This window comes from Adiantum capillus-veneris, chromosome 10 (genome assembly GCF_014529385.1).
Source record: "Adiantum capillus-veneris isolate H3 chromosome 10, ASM1452938v2, whole genome shotgun sequence".
NCBI classification, from domain to species: domain Eukaryota; kingdom Viridiplantae; phylum Streptophyta; class Polypodiopsida; order Polypodiales; family Pteridaceae; genus Adiantum; species Adiantum capillus-veneris.
The window spans coordinates 82,339,491-82,362,787 of record NC_140940.1 but is presented as its reverse complement, the minus strand read 5'-3'; the positions used below and the strand labels follow the sequence as shown (position 1 = coordinate 82,362,787).

At 41.5% G+C, this 23,297-nt stretch overlaps 1 protein-coding gene across 1 annotated transcript; it reads left to right on the top strand.

Annotated features, from left to right (window-relative positions):
• The first annotated feature begins 1,045 nt into the window (after nucleotides 1-1,045).
• LOC147449151 (uncharacterized) lies at nucleotides 1,046-2,108 on the top strand. Its single transcript, XM_086522552.1, has one exon. It carries the CDS (start codon nucleotides 1,047-1,049, stop codon nucleotides 1,842-1,844), a length of 798 nt encoding a protein of 265 aa, XP_086378678.1. The 5' UTR covers nucleotide 1,046; the 3' UTR covers nucleotides 1,845-2,108.
• Nucleotides 2,109-23,297: the final 21,189 nt, after the last annotated feature.

Here is a 23,297-nt window from a genome sequence, read left to right as displayed (position 1 = left end):
TTGTACACATTGTGACTAACAACATGTACCAAAAAATGATCTCCACCTTGTAGGCCTATGTATAAAACTTAAACTACTTAAGAACTTAAACAAATGCATCACGAGACCTCAAACCTCTTTCTAATTGTGTGTGTGTGTGTGTGTGTGTGTGTGTAGGTCAATATATGTACATCTCAATATATTATCACAAATCTATAACTATTTAACACAATCATAACATAAAATGTTTATGTGTGTGTGTATGAGAGAGAGAGAGAGAGAGAGAGAGAGAGAGAGAGAGAGATCATGAGAGAAGCATAAGGGTGGGTGCAGGTCCGAGAAGAAGAAGAATAGAGAGTGTGTGGGAGAGGGATCAAAGGGAAAAGGGTAAGATCTAATTGATGCTTAATTTTGATAGGGTATTAGTATTATCGTCAGTATTTGTGATGGTATAACCTTTGATATAGACATCCCTATAAGCATCAAAAGTCAAAAATTTTACCATCAATATATATGCCGATATAAATGTCGAAAACTTTTTTTTTGTGCAAAGAAAACTTCTTTCTCTCCATTTCATTTTTCATCGAACATACCGGCACCGTGGCTCAAACGTCGATAATCAAAACATCAGTCTCCGATGACCTCTTGTAGTGTATGTAACTTGTAGGAGTTCATACTTTGTGTGCCCACAATGTGAGCACTCAATTAGCACACGAAGAGGCACCATGCAATTGTTATAAATATGTGTAGTGAACATTCACCATCGAAGGTCTATTCGGCTACGTCTATCGTGTCCGTTTGTATATGAAGGCTGTGGTATTGCAGCCATGATCAATAGATAAGTGGTTATATTGTTAATTGATTTGTGTGTATACCTTAAGCTTCGATAAAACAGGCAAAAGTGTGGAATTTCTAGGGCACATATGCTTCAAATTTTGGCCCTAAACCCTGGTTAGGAAATATGTTTTTCGCGTCGTGTGAAGATGTTGAAATTGGCTTTTTTGCGACGCGTTTACATGTCGAGCAGGGACTATATAAGCAACATGGCGACGTAGGCGTTAGCGTTCATGGAGAATGGTGATGACGAATTAGGGATGGAGGTGGAGGCTCATACAAGGGACGGTGGAGAGGAAGAGGAGCTGATGATGGGTGGCCTGGCGGCGTGGAAAGAATCGGAGGAGGAGGAGGAGAGGGCGTTAAAGGAAGGCGTGGGGAGGATGTCGCAGAGCGTGAAGCTGCTGATAGCCTCCAAGATCAAAGAGACAGATGCCGTAGGCAGGTATCTGAAGGTGGGCGTCTCATTAGACCGCGCCCGCGATATTCAGTATCGTGCAGCGGAGGGGGAGGGGGATCTTGAGAGGTTGGTGATGCCAGAAGATGTTGACGGCATGGGCGGGTACCCTCACCTGGCGAAGCAGCTGTTCCTGCGAGGAGGTGCTGGAGAGCTGGAGAAGGCCCTCTCCTCCCACGAGATTTCCCTCAACAACCTGGTCCTGCACGTTGATGCGCAGCAGCTCCTCTCCCGGGAAAGCATGTGGTTGGAGTCATCATATCTGTACATTCAAGTGTTGATAGCATGGGGGCTGGTGGATGAGGTGGCGTTTAGCAGCTTCGCAATCCAAGATGAGTCTTTGAATTTGGGCTACCGTCATGGCCACCCCACCAGCTTTGAGGTTGTGCAGAGGGTCCCCTTCCCTCTCTTCAAGAAGCACTTTTTACCCGCGCTTGCTTCTTCTTCTTCTTCGTCTTCTTTTGGATCAGAGAGCAAGAGAGTGAAAATAAGCTTGGAGTCCGGCATTGACAGGGCCCGGGCCCAGAGAGAGCACATCATCCTCTCTCCTTGGAGGTATAACAGCCCCGACTAGCCAGCAGTCATGATCTGAGATTTGCACCAAAATATTGTCAGAATTTAATTATCAAAATTTGGTCATATCTTTGCCATAGAGATTTTCTACTTGATTTTTTTGTCTGTCATAGTTTTTTTGTTTGCCATAGCATCTGTTTAGTTAGCAAAACTCTGCCAAATTTTTACAAGATTTTCTTACCATAGTTTTGACTATTGATTTATGCGTCTTCTCTAGTAGTTTTTGGTTGGGATATTGTCCATTTAACCATGAAGCCTCTTCCAAAATTTTCTCGTGAGTTTGCCCGTGCTTGAATATGGAATCTTTTGCATTAGAAATGGTAGCATTTTTTTTTGGTACAAAGAGAAAATTTTTCTCTTGTCTAAAAGAAATAGGTATAATTGTTCTTTGACTTGTCATCTAAGTGTGCTACCATGTAGTTGATGAGGAATATTGGCTCGAATTTCGTGCATTGGAAAATTTTATGATAAAATAATTTTATCAGCTGGTATGAGATGAGTGGCGGGCCACATGCCAAGGGTTTTTACAATCTCTCCACCCTTGACTTAGACTTAGGGCATAATCGGATAGGACAAACTCAGGATGATTTCTTACAAAGGCATACATGACAATAGCCTCACGATCCATTATGATACATTTTTTGATATTTAGAGTAAGAGAATCTTTGCAAAGTAGCGCACACAATGCTTGCCACTTGAGTAGCTCCTTACTAACATTCTTTGAGAACTCTGTGTGAACAACTCAAACAATGGATGGTCCTAAGTGGCTCAGGTAGTGCCACAAGGAGCTATCCCTACCAACAGGATATTTATCCTTACCAACATGCACAAGGAGCCATCCCTGCCAAAGGGCACATTACAAGAGCCTCCAATTTGTATAGTGGACTTATCAACATGGTATATAGTATGTACAATGTTTTAAAGAACATTACTACTAATTTTTAAAAAAACAAGAAAATTGTTAAGGTTTAAGAATATTTTACCTCGGTGTCCTCACCCATTTTTTTTGAGGGATTTCCTGGTGAGGTTGATGTTATAACAATCGTCTTCAGCACCCACTAGAATCAACGGTTTGTTGGGTGGAAAGCAATTCTGAGAATATTTTCATAAAAGGAAGCACTTTTGAGCACACCCTCATAAAAGGAAGCACATGATTTTATCTCCAAAAGGGTGCTTGCCACCGTTTGCACCAAGTTTTGCTCATTTTCATTCGACAAGCAGGAAAGACTTGCTGAGAGACTTTGGTCTTTAGAATCAATTTAAAATTGTGTTTGTGATTCCTTTCCACTTGGATCCTTCATGCCCCCATAGATGGCGAGCACCGAGGGACTTGCTTTATATGAGTCCAAGTGTCTTTATAATGTCATCAAGGAAAAGTGTAAAGCAGAGGGTAACTGCACTGGCATCAAAACTCCACCTTGCTGTATCCTTATATTTCCCAAGGCCTTGCCCTAGGAATGTTATATATAGGAACCCCTTTCCACATGGCACTGTGTTAGCTCTAAGACTCTTGCTCTTAGCCTACAAACTTAGGATATAGCTCTTAGCTCCCGCCTCTTAGCCGTATGACCCTTGTCTTGACATTACTCCCCCCTTTGGAGAAGCATTTTTGTCTTAAAAAACAAAAGTGACAAGATTTTCTCAAGAACACTAATGTTTTCCATAGTGGCACCTCTCACATGTCCAGCTGTTCATGTGACCAGTACACAATTCAATAGGAGGTTCAATGAAACCAAGAGAAATATCTTCAAGGCAATGGATGTATCTCTATCCATTCACAACTAGACATGTGCTAGACATAAAACTCTATACTCTTGGGCTTTTATGAACAACCATGCTGTTTGAAACACGTATCTCATCCATACACCGTGGTATAAATACACCATGGTATAAATAAGCTTGTACGAGTTTAAGATCATAAAAAACTCAGCTTGATCTTCAAACTAAAAGTACGTGGCATGAAAGTGACATCCATACAATCAGTAATGACAAGACTCTTGTCTATCCATTAAAGCTGATGGAAACTCAACTAGGTATCTGTTTGATCTTTTAAAGCAATCGTTGATGGAAACTAAACTAGGTAGATCTGTTCGATCTTTTAAATCAATTGCTGATGGATTACAAGTAGATGGCTCTAAGACATTCCAAAATAGATGGATTGTAGCCCTTCAAATACAAATGGCTCTTAGCCCATCATTTTACCATACCAATATACAAAGATTTTAGTAAAATCATGCCTAATTTCACTATCCTTGCACAGAATTAGGAGAGAGAGAGAGAGAGAGAGAGAAATTAAAAGAATGTTGTGCTAAGGAACATTCCTTAAGATGCTATACTGTGTACCCTTTGCATATACTATTGTGCATCATATTCCTAGGTGATAGCTTATCCTATAAGAATACAACAGTCTGCTTGTACGATACTCTCATAGAGATAGTTAACATAAGTCACATCTTGACCCACCTACCTCGTGTGTGTTCATGACTATATCAGGGTGACTTAAGTATGGCACTTTGCGTGTGAATTAAGTCCTTGATTTAGGTTCCTTGTAGGGTTTTTGTGTTTTGACATCAACAAAAGAAACATAAATAAAAAATGTTTTAAGCCATCAATAACTTACATCGTGCATGACGGAGCAACTACTGTAATAGCGGAAGCATAAACACTAATGAGGTGAAATTTTGTTAACCTCTCTGGCATGCCATGCACGTAGAGGTGTAATCCCTTGGTGATAATGACTACCCCTACAGATTGAGCGGATACCAAAAGTGCCTTACACAATCGAGCAAGGATACATCACAATTCACCATTGTAATACGTAAATTGTGAGCTTATATCCTTACTTTGCCATATTCCCACAATTGTGTGCCAATGTCATTGATTCCAAGTCAATGGTGGTCAGGACCTTGTCATGGGTTAGAAGCCTTGCTTCTTGTGAAATTTGTCAAAGCATTGTGGCCTATTTGATCTTGAAATTTTTCTTGAAAGTGAATTTTAACTTGATTTTAGTAACTGTCATAGAATTTGGATCATAGCCATGAAGGCTAAAAAACTTAAATTGATCGGATGTACCTTGAGAACCCTCTCAACTTGGTTCATACCAAAACTTAGTGAAATATATTGTTGACACATTGCAAAGTTCCCCAAGTTCATATGCTGATAGCATGTTCCAAACTTTGGAAGCCATTATGCAATATGCTGCAAATTGAAGCCTTGCTTCACATAAGTCAGTTTTTGCTCATAGCCAATGGATGTTCCTGTCGTGATACACATATGATGGCAAAATAAAATCAACCTTGTCAAGCAATTGCATACAATTCAACCTTGTTGAATTGTATGTCAATGCTCTTACAAATGTGCTATAATTCAACACAAGTTATGCTTGGTGGAAATATTTTGGAAACTCTAATAACAATGCATCATGGAAAAATAAAACAAATTTTGCAAATTTTAAGTATACTACATATGCATAATGCATATGCATGTGCAATGTTAAAAATAACGATCATTCATGTGTGTGAATCCATGTAGATGAACAAAGATTACCAAGTCTAAAAATAGTCTTGCTATAAAGACAATCAAGCCATGCGGGATAAGGTGAAAATGAATACCTAGAATCTTATCAGATGTACCAATATGTCTCCCAATAGGCCAAACAACCCTCCACAACTGTTGAATTCCAATGGAAATTGTTGAAGCGAACGACCTTGTTGTGCATGTCGCTTGACTGAGAAAACCAATGTACCTGAATTTTCCTGCTCTATCCCTTGGATAGCCATGCATGCAAGTGAAAAGAATTCACCTGATTGTGTCTTACACAATCATTGAAAAGATTCAAGTCCATCCCTAATTCGTGCTAGGAATCATAAAGGTACCTCAGATCTCACGTTAGTTTACTGACCATGGCCCTATACGACTGCGTCTAACTTAGAATATCTTGCCAAGGAACATATATAGAGAAAGAAAGAGAGAGACTTTGTTGGCTTCAGAAAAGAGCGGGCCCTATCGAGCATCTTTACCCCTGTCTTCAAGCCGATAAATGATTTAAACGAGTGTTGAATCTTGCATTACTTTGCAAGAATCCAAAATAGGCCTTGCCTTACTACCAATAGAGGGATCGCCAATAATTGTAGAGAACATGCAATTGAAGAATTTTTGCCCTCCTGGGTGCATGCAAATCTTGGAGTTGGAGGGCCGTGCCCCCCTTGTCCGTGGGTCACTACCCCACGGTGGGGACGGTCCCCAAAGTAGGGCTTTGAAATAATTTTTTTTAATGAATCTTTAATGGGAAAGCAACATTTGATGGCAGCGATGGGGAGAGTCCCCGGGCCCCAGCTACTGTGTCAAAAATTCCTCGGCTTGGCGGGGCACTCTCTTTTGGAACGACTCTGAGGTGATTCGATGCAGGTCGCCACTGTTGCCCTTTGTGTGCAAGGGGTAGTGCCCGCGCAACTCAAACCCATGTGCAAGGTTTTTCTTAGTAATGCATATTAGGTTAATACTTAATTTTCTCAAGATAAATTTGAGGTTTTGAAGGTTAAATTAGCATAATCAAAGGAAGTTATTTGAAAAAGAGGATTTTCCATAAAGTCTTTCCCTCTTATCAATTGGAAAGTCTCAAAACCATAAGCCTCTTCTAGCTACATAATTAATCCTCTCCATGGTAGCAAAGGTATGTCTAAATCCCTTCTTAAAGAAGAATTTGTTAATCATTCATACACTATTACATGAGTATTTTTCACTACACTAACATGCCCACTCTTAGGAACTTTGTAATTTTCTAACAGTACCATGCATAGAAGGGTTTCACTCTTGCATAAGCACTCAAAGGAAGTTTTGGATTATTTGTCTAAAGATTGCAAGTTGGTGCATTCCAAAGTTTTGTGTTCACCACGCATAGATCACACCAAAGCAAAACTCATTATAGAAATCATATGCATTGTTCATTTCATATTTTTCTACTTTTAAGTTTGTTTTGCAAATTCAAAAGGAGCAGTAAAGGGATAGCTTCACGGATGTCGTGACCGTGTTGCTTGAACATAAAACTCCCATCTCTTCCATGGAGATGCCCCATGGATGGCAAATGATGAAAAGGGACCAAAATGAGATTTAGCGAAGTCGGGGTTAACTTGAAACTTACGTCGAGACAAAACCTTAAACTTCCAAGTGATTCATTATTTTCTTAATGTCTTGTTTGAGTAGAAATTAAAAGGAAATAGGGAATAAGGGATTATAACTCAAGGAGCTTAATCTAAATTTAAACTAGGACTAAAAACTTTATCGAGAAGATTTGACATGAATAGCCCTAGCATAACATAGAAGATTTAAGTGTGAACTTGTCTTTGTGTTTGAAAAAGGCCGGTGCAAGTGTTTACCTATGGGATGAAACAAAGAATGGTCCTTTTTGGCAAGGACTGATAACCGTTATTCTATGTTTTGAGATCGGGTTCATTCACTACCCTAGAAATGGGATTGAATGGGAGTGATAACCATTGTTCTATGTTTTGAGATCGGGTTCATTCACTACCCTAGAAATGGGATTGAATGGGAGTGAGTTCTGATTGGGTGATAGGGACCCGCGGAGGTGTCTGGAAATTGGCCTGGTCCAGGTAGGCCTGACGCCAATGGGAAAAGAATGAAGGAAAAGGATCCATGAAGGGATCAAGATAATGGAGAATGATGTGATTTATTTAAGGAGCTCTTCTAACTGCTTGGTAAAAAGGAGCCTTGGAAAGGCTAGAACCTAAATGGGCTATTTTTCAATTGTCCTCATCAATCGGACCTTTTCTCTGCTTCTCGGGTTATTGATTTAAAATAAACCTAAAGTAGATTATCTTTGAATCCTTTCCCACACAAGATAAAGAAAAATAAGAATTGGAATCTGTGTAAAGGCGCCGCCTCCACACGTGGTGGAGGAGACAGAATACCCGAGTCCTGGGACGAGGATAGGGATATGCCTGGAGGAGTATATGTGATTGCTTGAAATATAACTAGATAATGTTACTAATATTAAAGGAAAAAGGAAGTAAAAATATTCAATAAAGAAAAAAGGTGGGAACAACCTGATAAATGCACACTTGTAAGGGTATGCAATAGTTTGCATGATGCTTTCAAATGCTTGAAATGTATTCTTGATTCGACATGATTGGAATACTATTTTCTAGTGTCATAGTATTAGGGTGCATTTATCAAATGGTTCGGTTTGGGTAGATTTTGGAGGGTTAATTTGTTGCTCGGAAAGTTGAACCCAATTTTATGTTTTCCTAGAAGTTAAGAGCGGGAAAGAGGAATTCTGATCTACGGAGCGGGAGAAAAACTTGGGATCGAGGGATTTGTGTAGATTATAAATACAATCACCTTAGGGGAACACATTGATGGTTGTGCTCGGTCATAATCGGGAAAAAAGCATCAATGACCTTGAACCAAGGGTGAATTAGAGAACTCCCACCAGTTGCCCCTGGAAGGTTGAGTTCAAAGTTAGTCTGATGACTTCGATTAGAAAGTTGGAATGGTAAGCAAAGGTGCCTCGAGGCTAAGTGATCCATATGGGAGAAAGTGAATGTTATCACCCCCTTGAGTCAGCATCAAAGAGCAGGAGGAGTCCTATCTTGGTGTCGATCTCAAGCGGGAGGGATGTCGAAGATCACGGTGTATCCATTTGGCGATGGTACAGCTGGTGGGTCCTTGGCATGGCCCTTACACATCTACACAAACTAGAGCTGAAACTGGAACTGGACTCCTCAATCAATGATTCACTTTCACTCAAATTTCTTTTCCCCTTATGAACCTTTTTCTTCTTTTCCGCTTGCTCCAATTTCAAAGTTCTTTGTACCAGATCATTAAAGTTCCTAGTCAGTGATGGTACCTCTTGCTCTCTTTCTCGCGTTTGAATCCACTTAAACACCAAGAACACATCCTCTTTTTTTAATCACGCTCATTGGATTGTCTAGTGAGCTCCTTGATCTTTTTTGCATATCTTCTCATTGACAACTTGTGATGCTTAACCTTGTTTAGCTTGTACATCCCATTACTTAACCTAAAAATGTATTACCAAATACCAACTGTGCACACCTACCATTTTCTTTCTTCCAACTCTAGCCTAACCTTAGCCTTGGGTAACCTTGTACATCCATTACACTCCTTGCCTCATAAAGGTTTTGTACTTTGACCTAAGTTAACCTTGTCCTCCTTGGGTAACCTTGTACATTTGTTGCACTCCTTGCCTCATAAAGGTGTTGTACCTTGACCTAAGTTAACCTTGTCCTCATATAGTCGTAATCTTAATTGAAACAAACTTTCCAAATACTTCAACCCTTAACAAATCAAATCATGTGTCCATTGTGCTCTTTTCCCTAGAGCTAAGCTTGTCCTCATAAGTTATTCATACTTAACCTTTGTTAAATATATATAGTTTTTAGGCTCATGAGAAACCCAACTTGAACCCAAAATCCTAACACACCACCCTTTTACCTAACTAACCTTAGATACCCAGCATGCTTCACACTTTAACCTTAATCTTAGTAAGCATTGTACACTCTACACATCGGTTGCCTCTTGAACCTCTAGCTAAGCTAGTGTAAGGTCCCCAACCCCGGAAGATTGGGGCGACATGATAGATGGCCTTCCTTTATTCTCCTTTTTCATTGATAACACCCTACTCCATTTCCACAAAGCAGAGATACAAAAAATAGACGAGAGGAAGTCCTGTATCCATCATGTTTGTGGTTGTAAAGGTCATACACCACAAGTCAGGTCGAAAAATCAAGGATTCTAATGAAAGTTATTTCCTAATCATAAAGAAGAAATCCCATTGACATATTTAGAATTCATAAACAACACCTTTTTTTCCACGTTTAAGAGGCACGACCGTCATCCACAAACCATAAATATGATATGAGACTTAGTCTAAACTAACTACAAATCCTGTGAAAAGTATTCGACTAATTGGATCCACCCGCAGTCCGTAGACGTAGATCTGTTAGGATACTAGTCTCTTACTTTTCGCACCTCACTCACCCGTTCTTCTTATTTTCTAAACAATATTCTTTTATTAATTCTAGGCACAGGTTCTTTCATCCAGCCCTTCAAACATCACCAAAACAATTCTTTCTCAAACATGGTCTAATGAAGACAGTCCTATAATTCAACAAAAATGAATCTTTCAATTATTCTTAAGAGTTCATCGCTACCTGCAAACTTTCTCTGTTTAACCAACATAACCTTTGCAAAGGATAGTTAAATTGGCAAACTTTCTCAGTTGCTAATTGCAAGGGATCTTCTCGCTAGCCGCAAGGCATCTTGCTAACCGCAAGAGACAAAAAGGAAGGTGACAGCCTCATCTTATTCTCTGCTAACCATGAAATCACCTCACTTATCGCAAGTTTCATCTGGAAATAAGATATTCTTTCAGCAATTGTTCTCTTTAAGTGATATCAAACATGGTTAACTAACTTCTAATATCAAACAGAGAAAGTTTTTATCAAACAATAACCATAAATCAAACGATTCTTGCACCACTCTATGAAATCATATGCTTGTTTCTTGTGATATAATCACGTTTCCTGGATAGTTTAAGAAAATTCATAAGCTTGACTTATCGGTCATCATGTATAACGATACAAAATTATAAATTTATTTTACCAAATTAGCAACACAGTCAACTATCTCTTGTGGTTGAGGTTGGATGGCTTTGACTTCTTCTCTAGCCGATACTTCTGCTTGAGCTAGGTTTGGAGTAGTTGAGGCCTTCTTTTTCACCTTTCATGGAGGTGGAGTGTCATGAGCGTCCTTCGAGCTTCGAGTCACTCGCTTCAAGGCCATTGTATCACGGAAGAGAAGGGGAAAAGAGAGAAGAGAACTCAAGAATTTGAGATGAAGCACCGACGATAGAGAAGAAGTTGGAGATGGAGATGGGTTGAGTGTGAGAGGGTGAGGGAGAGTAGGTAACTCTGACGTCAAGGCAAGAGAGCTTCCGCTTCTGATGACTTCTGTGTGTGTCTTGAAAGTGAAGGGAGAGGGGTCTTTATATAGTCTCCCAAGGCCAAAATCACAAGCTAAGAATAGCGAAAAGCAGAGAGATAAGTTCACGCACATTCACGGCTTTTTTTTTCTTTTTTGGTGGACACGGATACCTATGCACGATTTCGAGTTTCTAAAAAGAAGTTTGGCTTCCAAGAAAAGAATCTCGAAACTAAACTCACTCCTCTCTCTTTTCTAAAAATACTCTTTCTTTCCTAAAAGTACTCCTCTTACTTCTTCTCTTCTAAAAATACTCCTCCTTTCCTAAAATTACTCTCGTTCCTAAAATTACTCCTTCTTTAAGGGTGAACTCTCATTTTTAGATATAGTCTTGAAGCTTAAATTTCTCATATCAACTTATTGTTTCCAAGTGAACAAGAGCCATAATTAATAGTTCTAGAGTCTGATTTTTTTTCCAATCGTTTCGTTAGAACTCTCTATGATTTAATAAAATGCGAACCTTAAACATTTTTGCAAGGTAAATGAAATAGTTTTTATTGAAATTTTTTGGGTACATTATGTCATAATAATCAATATCTAATTCTCTTAAATGATTTTCTCAGTTAAACTGATCATTTAATATGGGGAAGTGCCAGGGGAGAAAAAGCTAGAATATTGGTTAAGCTAACAGACTGGCCACAGTAGGGATCCAAAGGAGGGAAAATAGGGATCCAAAGAGGGCCATCTACAGAAGAGCAATGTGCAACAATGGGCTTTAAAAGACCTTAAGGTTCAGTCCATTAAGACTTCCAAAATGCTAAGGTTCCAAAATTCAAAGGTTGTGTTCAAAGGTCAACTTTAGGGAAAATTGGATGCTTTGTGTGTCCCAAAAGTCTTTGTTAAGCCCTACATAGGGGGGGCAAGCCCAAGAAGTATGGGATGAGAGAGAAACTCATATACACACACACAAGCTCCCTTTGTACACAAGGGGAAAGAGGGACACATGTCAGCTCCCTTGGCCAGATGCCCACAAGGTGTACTCAAATCCTATTGGATGGCCTTGGAGGTGGACCAATGAGAATTAGGTTAGAGTAAATCTAGTTTAATTAATTTAAAAACACTTAATAAAAGAACCAATAAGAATTAATCTCTCTAGAAGACTATTGAACAGTCTCCCAAGGGGACCAATGAGAATTCAACAGCCCAATGGCTTGCCTGATTCCTATTGGCCAGGAGGCAAAGGGGTCCAATGAGAGTTTAGTTGAATTATTAAATTACCTAAAGCTCTCATAAAAGGGGAAAGGGGGACACATGTCAGAAGGCTATCACTTATACTGCTTAATTGTCATTGGCTAGGCTTGGGGAGGTCCAATAGGATGCTAGCATGAGTAATTAGCAAGGGGGGTCGACCAAGAGAGAGAGGGGGATGATTTTTGCAAGGCATTATGGACACACACACTCACACAATCAATGTGTGAAGTAAAGAAGACTCTCTCTCTCTCTTCTCAAGATTTAATGGAAAGCTTATCACCTACTCCAAGCTTGTGAGAAGGGAGGCCTACACCAACAACTCTTGGCTTCGTCCAACCAAGAGCGAAGCTTCAATGCATGCTCATCTCCTCTACCATGCTAATTACTAAGCTAAGCTATGCTAATATGAGTGATTATGTGAGGAGATGTACATATTTCTCGTAAGAATACTCCTTCTTCCTCTCAATCTACTCTCATACCCCGCTAGCTCTCACCATCTTCGAAGGTGTGTGAGGTCTTGGGTCTGAGACCGTGAGGGAATTGATGTTGTGTTTGATAAGTGTTTTGCTTAGTGCATGAAGCTTCCATCTTCATTGCACTAGCTAGTCTTGAAGGAACACAAAGAATTGTATTGTACAATGTCTCTCTTGATGGGAGAAACCATAATACAAAGCCTTTTGGAGGGGTACCGGATCCATGTAAATACGGTCCTCAACTGTTGTCAATAGCTTAATTTCTCTCTCTTTTGAAAGTATTGTACATGCTATCTAACTAGGTGTTATGCTTTTTGTTGCTTTCTCCACCCAAACACTCTTGTTATTATCATTAGGAATCTATTCTAATGAAATGCTCACTATGTTCATGCTATTTTCCGCTACACACAAGTTACTAGGCTATTAAATGCTACATTGGTATCAGAGCACAAGGTTTCTCTTTTCTTGCTCAAGAAGGGAGGTCCTCAAGCTAGCTATAAATGGTTGGTATTATTAATTGCACGTGAGTAAGTAGAATAGGGATTTTTCAGCCTTGCAGTGTACCTGCCTTTGTGCAGTTAACGGGGCATCACCGTCGAGAGCTATGGGTTAATAGTGGAGTCCTACGAGGCTTGCCTACCGCCTACGGCTGCCTACGGCTTAACCACTATTGAGCTATTAGAAGCTTGACAAGAGCCGGTGCTGTTTTGGTGTTGAATGACCCTCTCTTCTATTCGTTGCAATTAATGGTATTCGAGCCACGGGTACAGTAGCTTGAGTGCTTTTTCTAAAGGGGTAAAGAGGAGTAGAAACTAGGGCTTGAAGTGCCAAAGTACACCTAAAAAGTTTACACCTAAAAGTTGTTATAATGGCTGACAATAGTAAAGAGAGTGAAATTAATGTTGATAACTTTGATTTTGCTCATGAGCAAGCTACTAATGATGCTTCAATGCTTGTTAACTATCTGGTTTCTAGGCTTCAACAAGCCATGGGCAATCCATCTCTCCAAAGTGAAGTGCAACGGCAGCTCCGTGCTCATGGGATTCTCCAAGCTCCCCACCATGATGAGAGAACACCTAGGAAGCCTCCTTGTGAGACTTCCAAAAGAGGTCTCTCTCCGATTTGGGAAGAAGAAGAGAATCCATACGAAGGGCTCAAGAATTTACTTCTTGATGATGCATCTCCTTCCCAAAGGAGAACTCAAGAGCCTCCACCGAAGGAACGAGAAGGAAGTGAGTCTCCCGCCACCTCGACGGATATGGCTCCACGAAGACGGCGGGCTAAACACTCTCCATGACCTCCAAAACAGAGAAGACCATCGCACCCTTCTCCACACCATAATTCAAAGAGGGGATGACAAAAAGCAAGAGAAGAAAAAGGCGAGAAAGAGGACACCCTCTTCTCCATCTTCTTCATCCTCTTCCTCTTATGAAAGTGATGGAGAAGACAACGAAGATCAAGGCAAGAAAAAGGCGAGAAAGAGGTCATCCTCTTCTCCACCTTCCTCAAATTCTTCACCTTTTGAAGAAAGTGATGGTGCAACCTTTGAACCATAAAAAATAGAGGCCATAGGAAATCCTATGCCGCGTGGAAGAGGTCGTCCAAGCTCAAGAAGTTCAAAGAGAGAGGGAAGAGCATCTCTTTCCTTACCTATGATGGCACCTTTGGTGCTACGAACAAAGTCTTGGCCTTTATCCAACAATTTGATGCAGCATTCGGAGATGAGGGATTCACGGAGTCCTCTAAGCTACACCATGTAGCTATGCACTTTCAAAAGTCCGCTAAGCTACACCATGTAGCTATGCACTTTCAAAAGTCCTCTAAGATACACCATGTAGCTATGCACTTTCAAAAGTCTGCCAGGCAATGGTGGTCTAGCCTATGAGCCAATGGTGAAGCTCCGCGAACATGGAAAGCTTTAAGAGATTCCATTATGAAGCAGTTTTTGGCCATCGATGCCAAAGACAAAGTACTCACCGAATGGCGAAGCTTAAAGCTCTCTCCCTATGAATCCATCCACAAATATGTAGACAAGTTTTGGGACCTACAACTCAAAGCCACTGTCTTCAAAAAGTTGGATTTTGGAGAGCAAAAGCAACAATTTTGTGCGGGCTTAACCGAAGAAATGGCGGAGTATGTTGACTCCCAAAGGCCACGTACCACATCGGCGGTAATACACCATACTATGGTGGCCTCTCGAATGAATTTCCAAACGGGGGCTAAAAGAAATAATAAGCCCATGGAAAACAAGGGTTCCAACGAGCCTAAGGGGAAGGACAATGTCCAAAAGTCTCCTAAGGGCAACTCCAACAAAGCTAAAGAGAAGGGAGTTTACAAAGGTAAAAAACAAACTCTCTCCTGAAGAGCTTGAGCATTATCGCAAGGATAACTGGTGTTTCAAGTGCGGCGAACAAGGGCATGCGTACCGCGCTTGTCCCCAAAAGAACACCCGCCATGATCCTCCTAGAGCTACCTTGGTTGAAATCCAAGAGGAGGAGACTCACCAAACTCACCACAAAGGATCTCCTCTATGCCATGCTAGGGGAAAGGTAAGAGAACATGATGCTTTTATTGTCTTTGACCCTGGTTCTACTCACAATTTTATATCTATAGAGTTTGACACCAAGCTAGGCATACAAGCCTACAAGATGGGAGATGTTCTACCCGCAGATAGTGCTTTTAAGGGGCAAGAAGCTTCAGTCACTCCCTTAATCGAGAAATTGAGGCTCCATGTCCAAAGCTATGTGGACAAAGAGGACTTCTTTATCTCTCCTCTCAAGCATGAGGATGTAATCCTAGGGGCACCATGGTTTGATCGCCTGGCTGCCAATGTTAAATTCCCTGAAAGGAGAATCTCCTTTAAGTTCAGGGAAAAAGATATGTATATAGATGCTAAGGAAATGGGTAACACTATCCCCATTGTACAGACACCAACTTTCAACAAGTCAATAAAGAGCTCTATTTCCGTGTACATGATTTTTGTTAAAGATTCTCAAAATGAATCTAATGCTTTAGCAAAAGAAAATAAAAGCAACCAAAAGGAATTAGAGTTATCCAATTTTCTCAAGGGGTTTCAAGATGTTTTTATTGACGACATCCCTTGTGAGCTACCTCCTAAATGAGGTAATGATGACCATTTACTTGAACTTCTTCCAGAAAGTTCACCGCCTAACAAACCTCCTTATAGAGAGTTTCTCAAGCTCAACAAGAGGAGATTATGCGGCAAGTGCATGAGTTAGTTAAGAAGGGCATGGTTAGGCCTAGCTCATCTCCATTTTGCTCACTTGTGCTATTAGTGCAAACGAAAGACGGCACATATCGTATGTGTGTCGACTATAGAGCACTAAATAGGATCACTATCAAGAACAGGTTTCCCGTTCCATGGGTAGAAGACCTATTTGATAAGCTACAAGGATTGACCTAAAAAGTGGCTATCATCAAATAAGGATAGTTGATCATGACATTGTAAAGACCGCATTTTGCACCACGTTTGGTCTTTACGAATACATTGTCATGCCTTTTGGCTTGACCAATGCACCAACCACATTCAACTGCTTGATGGAGAAGCTGTTCAGGCCTCATCAAACCTTCACTGGAGTGTTCTTTGATGATATTATCATCTACTCTAATTCATTAGACGAACACAAGCAACACCTCCAGGTAATATTTCAAGTTTTAAGAGAGAATAAACTTTATGTTAATCGAAAGAAAAGTGAATTTTTCTTGCAAGAGATTCAGTATTTAGGTCACATTATCTCTCAAGATGGCATCCAAATGGATCCATCAAAGTTAGAGGTAATAAAAGGATGGCGTAAACCAAAGAATCTTCATGAACTAAGAAGCTTTATAGGTATGTGTGCATTCTATAGACGCTTCATAGAAAAGTTCTCACAAATTGCGGGACCATTACATGACCTAACAAAGAAAAGCGTTAGGTAGACATGGTCTACCAAGGAGAACAATGCTTTTAAAAAGTTTAAAGAAAATCTTATCTCTCAACATGTGCTTACATTGTCGGATCTCACAGAGCCATTTGAGGTCCAATGTGATGCTTGTGGTGATTGCCTTGGAGCTGTTCTGCTTCAAGAAGGGCACGCCATAGGCTATGAAAGTCGAAGGCTCGACCGTGTTGAGCAAGCTCTAGGCATATATGAAAAGGAACTCCTTGCAGTTCTACATGCCTTAGACTCATGGAAGCACTATTTATTGTTACCATATACATGTGGTAGTGATGTGTGTGAACACACTAGGACCGCCGGGGCATTTTTTCCCTCTTTAGGAGGTTTTTTCCCCCGTGCATTGTATATACGCCCATCACTCTAGGGCTATCTATCTTTCCATTGCACACTAAGGAATACACTCTCTATTGTGTGCCTTGAGCTTCCTTCGTCTTCTCCAAGCTGTGTGTGTTTCTCTGCAACCCTAATTCCAACAATTGGTATCAGAGCAGGTCACGTCCTCCCGGGCTTAGTCGCCAGCTGCTCCAGCACACGCCTGCTCACTTTCTCCGATTTCAGTGAGCTTTGGCAAGCGTTCGCAGGTCGACAAATATTTTGGGTAAGCTCGAAGAGCTGGGTCTGCTCAGAATTTTGATTTGGGCTCATTTCGGCCTCCGTTTCCACTACTGGCAGTACTGCACAGGCTATTTCGTCATTTTGTGCAGATTTTTTGTCAGTGCCGTTTTCTGCATAACAGGTGCCTTATAGTCTTCTACGGTTTGTGCTATATAGCACAAGTTGTTCCCGCTCCATTTCTCCTATTTTCGGGCAGTTTTCACATCAGGTGCAGCATTTACCATGGCTGACAACAACAACACAGATGTGTTCAAGATGTTTGCTGCTGAGGACAGGTTGGATGGGGACAACTACCCTATGTGGGCTTATATGATGCAACACGTTCTTGTGTCAAAAGGTGTCTGGAACATTGTGCAGGGCATTGATGTACGTCCTGGTTCTGAAGATGTAGGCGATATTGAGGATGTTGCAGGTCTTGCTGCAAGGATTGCAGCTGTTAGAGTTGTTTTGCCTACAGCAGAACAAGCTCGTTGGGATGTTAAGGATGCGCAGGCTCATGCATTGATTGCGTTGTCTGTGAAGCGCACCATTATTCCTCACATCCGTTCAGCAAAATCTGCAAAACAGGCTTGGGATATTCTAGCAGGTCTTTATGCAAGCCGCAATGAGGCTAAAATTGCTTTGCTGCGTAAAGAGCTAGAGTCGAAGATTATGCATGAGGAGGATGATATGGACACTTTCCTTGCTAGTGTCAAGGATATCAATGAGCAACTCATTTCTGCAGGTGAAGTCATTTCTGACAGTTCCCTTGTGCAGACTGTTCTTGATGCCTTACCAGATTCCTACCAGACTTTTGCTAGTACTTGGAGACTGATGACCCAAGGAAATCCTGAAGTTGTCAAGTTTGATGCATTATGCACATTGCTGTTGCAAGAGTCACTTTCTAGAAAAAACAGGACTAGGCAGCGTGCAGTTGAACAGGCTTTTATTGCTTCTCAAAGAAAGGGTGGTAACAGTAATGCAGCCACTTCTTATGGTTCTGCTGCGAGTGGCAAAAATTCTGTTCCTAATGCTTCTGCTGGCAGCACTTCGTCTGGACATTTTGTGATAAGGGCAAAAAGAAGATGCGTTGCCATTATTGTAAAGCCAATGATCACTTGATCAAGTCGTGTCCTAAGTTGAAGGCCAAAGAGGCTAAGAAGAAAGAGGGTGGTTCCACTGCAAATGCTGGTTCCACTACAAATGCAGCCATTGTTGAGTCTTCTGTGAAAGGAGATTTTGATGCTGATGTTGATGCAGAATGGGCTTTTAGCGCAGAGTGCACTTACAATCCTGCTGTCCATGATGCATGCTTGTCAGTTGCTGCAGATTCACATGTGTGGTATTTCGACAGTGGTGCTACAAAGCACATTACCTCACATCGTGAATTGTTTACCTCTCTCGAGTCTGTCCCTCATGGGAATTCAGTCACTTGTGCCAACAACGCCTCTTATCCAGTTCAGGGAGTTGGAAAGATTGTGCTCACTGCTGCTAATGGCAGTTCCTTCACACTTGTTGATGCACTTTATGTACCTGGGATCAAGAAGAATCTATTGTCTGTATCCGCACTTGCTAGACTTGGACTTGTAGTCAAATTTGTGGATGACAGATGTACAGTTCATGATCTCAGTTTTGGTGATGAAATTGTTGCATCTGGGCTTTTGTGCCGTGGGCTGTATAAGCTCACTTTGTATGACAAGTGTGGACAAAATTTTGCAAATGCTGTTGCAGATTCAAGGGCTATTTCAGATGCAAAACTTTGGCATGCACGTTTTGGTCATCTGAATTTTGCCAGTTTGCTGCGTTTGCAGAAATCTGATATGGTTGCTTCTTTGCCGCCTCTTGAAGCACCTATCAAACATGTTTGTGAAGGCTGTATTCTGGGTAAAATGCAGCGTTCTAAGTTTCCAAAGGATGGTTCAGTTAGGGCCACATGCAGGTTGCAGCTTGTGCATAGTGATGTTTGTGGGCCCATGCAAACTCCGTCCTTGGGCAATTACCTGTACTTCGTGACTTTCATTGATGATTACTCCAGGCATGCATGGGTATTTCCGCTTAAAGCAAAGTCCGAAGTTTTTATGTGCTTCAAACAATTTTTGGCTATGGCTGAAAATGTCTCAAAATGTACTATGGGCACCCTCCGTTCCGATCGAGGGGGGGAGTATATGTCTCATGAATTTAATGCATTTCTGGCTAGTCGTGGGATAAAACACCAATGTACAGTGCCTTATACACCTCAGCAAAATGGTGTTGCTGAGAGGAAAAACAGGTCACTAACGGAAATGGCACGATGTATGGTCAAAAGTCAAGCTTTACCGCATTCTTTTTGGCTTGAGGCCATCATGTGTGCCACTTATGTACTTAACAGGTGTCCTACGAAAGCTTTGCAGTCTATTACTCCATATGAAGCATGGCATGATAGAAAACCTTCTATTGAGCACATGCGTGTTTTTGGCTGTTTGGCATATGCTTTGGTGCCACAAGTGCAGCGCAGAAAATTGGATGATAAGGCTGTCAAATGTATTTTTGTTGGTTATAGTGCTGAAAGCAAAGGTTACAGGTTGTATCACCCGCAAACAAAACATATTTTGGTTTCACGGGATGTAGTGTTTGTGGAAGATTCTGTTCAACCCTTGCTGTCATGTACTAGAGACAGTAATGTAAGCTCACAGGACATTTATGACACTTTGTTGCCTCTTTTCAGTGGTGGAAATACGAATGTAAGTTCCAATGAGGCAAATGTACAGCCTATGGGGGTTTCTGAAAATGTTTTAGAACAGCCTATTACTGATGCAGATGTACATGATGTACTTGATGAGGAAAGGGCTGAAAATGAGCAGGCGAGAGGTATGCCAAAATGGCTGGTGCACACTTTGCGTGACAGTAAATTGGATGCACCTTTATCTAGTCGTACTCGTTCAGGCTCTCACCATGCATCTTATGCATCAGATTGTTATGCTTTGGCTGTGTCTAGTTTACATGATGTTGAGGAGCCTCTGTCTTTTGATGAAGCACAGAATTCAGAAAATTGGATTGCTGCCATGAAATCAGAATATGATGCACTTATAGAGAATGACACATGGACTTTATGTGAATTGCCTCCTGGCAAAAAGGCCATTGGTACGAAGTGGGTTTACAAGTTGAAACGCAAGCCGGATGGTGAGATCGATCGCCATAAGGCTCGACTTGTTGCAAAGGGTTATGCACAACAAAAAGGCATAGATTATGAAGAGACTTTTGCTCCCACTTGTCGTATGACTACTGTGCGTTTTCTATGTGCATTGGCAGCTCATTTTGGTTGGGATGTACATCAATCAGACATTGTTACTGCTTTCTTGAATGGTGACATATTTGAGGAAGTTTATGTAACGCAGCCTCGCGGTTTTGTCATAAAAGGACAAGAGGACAAAGTGTGCAAATGTAAGAAGGCTTTGTATGGGTTGAAGCAATCTCCTCGTGCTTGGTATGAGAAAGCTGACACTCATTTGGTTAAACGAGGCTTTCGTAACAGTCCAACAGAAAGCACATTGTATGTAAAGCGTGAGGATGATGTATTTCTCATTGTGGTTCTTTATGTTGATGATTTGCTGATCACTGGACCAAATGAGAGACATATTGCTGAATTTAAGGCTGATTTGAATGCTACTTTCAAGATGAAAGATTTGGGGCTGTTGCATCATTACTTGGGTATACAGTTTAAGCAGTGTGATGGTGGTATTGCCTTGTGTCAGAAAAGTTACATAGAGACATTGCTATGTAAGTTTGGACTTGAGGATTGCAAACCTATTGCCACTCCCATGGAAACAGGTTTGAAGTTGAGTCTACATGATGCTGGCGATCCTGCTGATGTCACTCTTTACCAAACTGCTGTTGGCTGCCTCATTTATGTATGCAACACGAGGCCAGATATTCAGTTTGCAGTCTCGCAGGTCAGCAGATTTATGCATAGCCCAGGGTCTAAGCATTGGCAGGCTGTCAAGAGGATTTTCCGCTACCTTAGTGGCACTTTACATCTTGGCTTGTTTTATCCCAAGGGGGGATCATTGCCGCCAGACTTACATGCTTTTTCGGACTCAGATTGGGCTGGTTGTTTTGACACGCGAGTGTCCACAAGTGGTTTTTGTTTCATGCTTGGCAGTTCATGTATATCATGGTTGAGCAAGAAGCAACCTACTGTGGCCACTTCGAGTTGTGAGGCTGAGTACAGGGCAGTCTTCACAGCTACGGTTGAGTGTGTATGGCTCAGACGCCTTATGGCTGACTTGGGTGTTGGACAGGACACTGCCAACACTATCTACACTGACAGTCAGAGCGCATTGGCAGTTGCGAGGAACCCAGTTTTTCATGCTCGCACAAAGCACATTGAGGTGCATTACCACTATGTCAGGGAGAGGCTCTCAGCAGGAGAGATCAGCTTGGCTTATGTGCCAACACAGGACAACCTTGCAGATCTTTTCACAAAGGCATTGTCTCGTGAGAAGCTTGAAGCTTTCCGCAAAGCTTTGGGCTTACTCCCCTTTGTGGACTGATCTTGTCCTCAGGGCATGGCACTTCCCTTTACTCATGTGCCAGCTCTCGTTCACCGCATCACTCCAGGGGGGATTTGTTACCATATACATGTGGTAGTGATGTGTGTGAACACACTAGGACCGCCGGGGCATTTTTTCCCTCTTTAGGAGGTTTTTTCCCCCGTGCATTGTATATACGCCCATCACTCTAGGGCTATCTATCTTTCCATTGCACACTAAGGAATACACTCTCTATTGTGTGCCTTGAGCTTCCTTCGTCTTCTCCAAGCTGTGTGTGTTTCTCTGCAACCCTAATTCCAACATTTATTAGGGACCCTTTCATTCTGCGAACGGATCACCAAAGTCTTAAGTACTTCATGACGCAGACCAAACTCTCCGACAAACAAATGAGGTGAACAAATTTCCTTTCGCAATTCCATTTTCATATTGCTCACATTGCTGGCAAGCATAATCAAGTAGCCGATGCACTCTCAAGACGGCCGAGAGTGAATGCGGTTTCTATAGCAACTCACAATGATCTATCTTCAATGATAGATGAGTATGCTATTGATTCGGAGTTTAGAGATGTGATTTCAGTCCTTGCAATAGGGAAGAAAGAAAAACCATTTACCTTACAAGATGGTTATCTTCTCTATGGCAATAGACTATGCGTTACTAACTCATTACGTGAGAAAGTAATGTATGAATCTCATGCTCCTCCTTATGTGAGGCATAGAGGAATTCAGTCTACCTTAAAGGGAATTGAAACATATTGTTAAGTATGGAGCCTGATTTACCCTTGTAATTTTTTGTGGTAAAAGCGCACATTTGTAAGGCCCCCATTATGAGGAGAAGCCATCGTGCGTGAAGGAAAATCACTCACCGGAAACCAAAACTTTCACGGCAAAAAATCAGGGGCAACTTTAGGGGGCTCGGGGGCGGAAGCCCCTGAGACTTTCTTTTTTCCTCGCCAGAATATTCCTTTTCACCGGAATATTATGGCCGGACGGCAGCGGCCGGAAAGTGGTCAGAAAACAACTGTCGGTTGGCCGGTGGCCGGTGGTTGGAAGTCAATGGCCGGTGGCCGAATTCAAAAGCGGATTTGTCTTCTCAAGGGCGGCCACACATGGGCGGATTGGAGGGTCTGATTTGGACTTATCTACACAAGGGCGGCTACACATGGCTGCGTCTTATGAGAGAGGGCAGCCCTTTTGGCCTATAAAAGGAGGCCATTTCTACACACATTTCATAGTGTGAAGTTGATGCAACAAGGTGAGTGTGAGGTGGTGAGAGTGAAGCAAGGCGGGAGCTCCATTAAGGGTATAATCCCTTTGTAGACTACTTCTTATTTTGAAGTACTAAAGCCATTGAGTGGCTGCTTTCCCGTGGATGTAGCCCACATTGGGTGAACCACGTATATCGTGTGTACTCTCTCTCTCTCTCTCTCTACTCTATAATCTTGTGTATATAAATCTGTCTCTCTCCATTAAGTAATCTACTCAATTATCTATTTAGCTACGTCTTATTTCCTAACAACTGGTATCAGAGCAAGGTTTGCTCGTAGCTAAATTATCTCAAGGAAAGTATTCCTTGAATTGAGTGGGAGTTATGGCGGAGGAAGGGAAGCTCAAGATTGAGAAGTTCAACGGAAAAAACTACCAACATTGGAAGATGCAAATTGAAGACTATCTCTACCAGAAGGACCTCTATT

What these genes read in the sequence shown, in the direction of transcription:
- LOC147449151 (XM_086522552.1), top strand. Translation starts at nt 1,047, where the DNA reads ATGGAGAATGGTGATGACGAATTAGGGATGGAGGTGGAGGCTCATACA.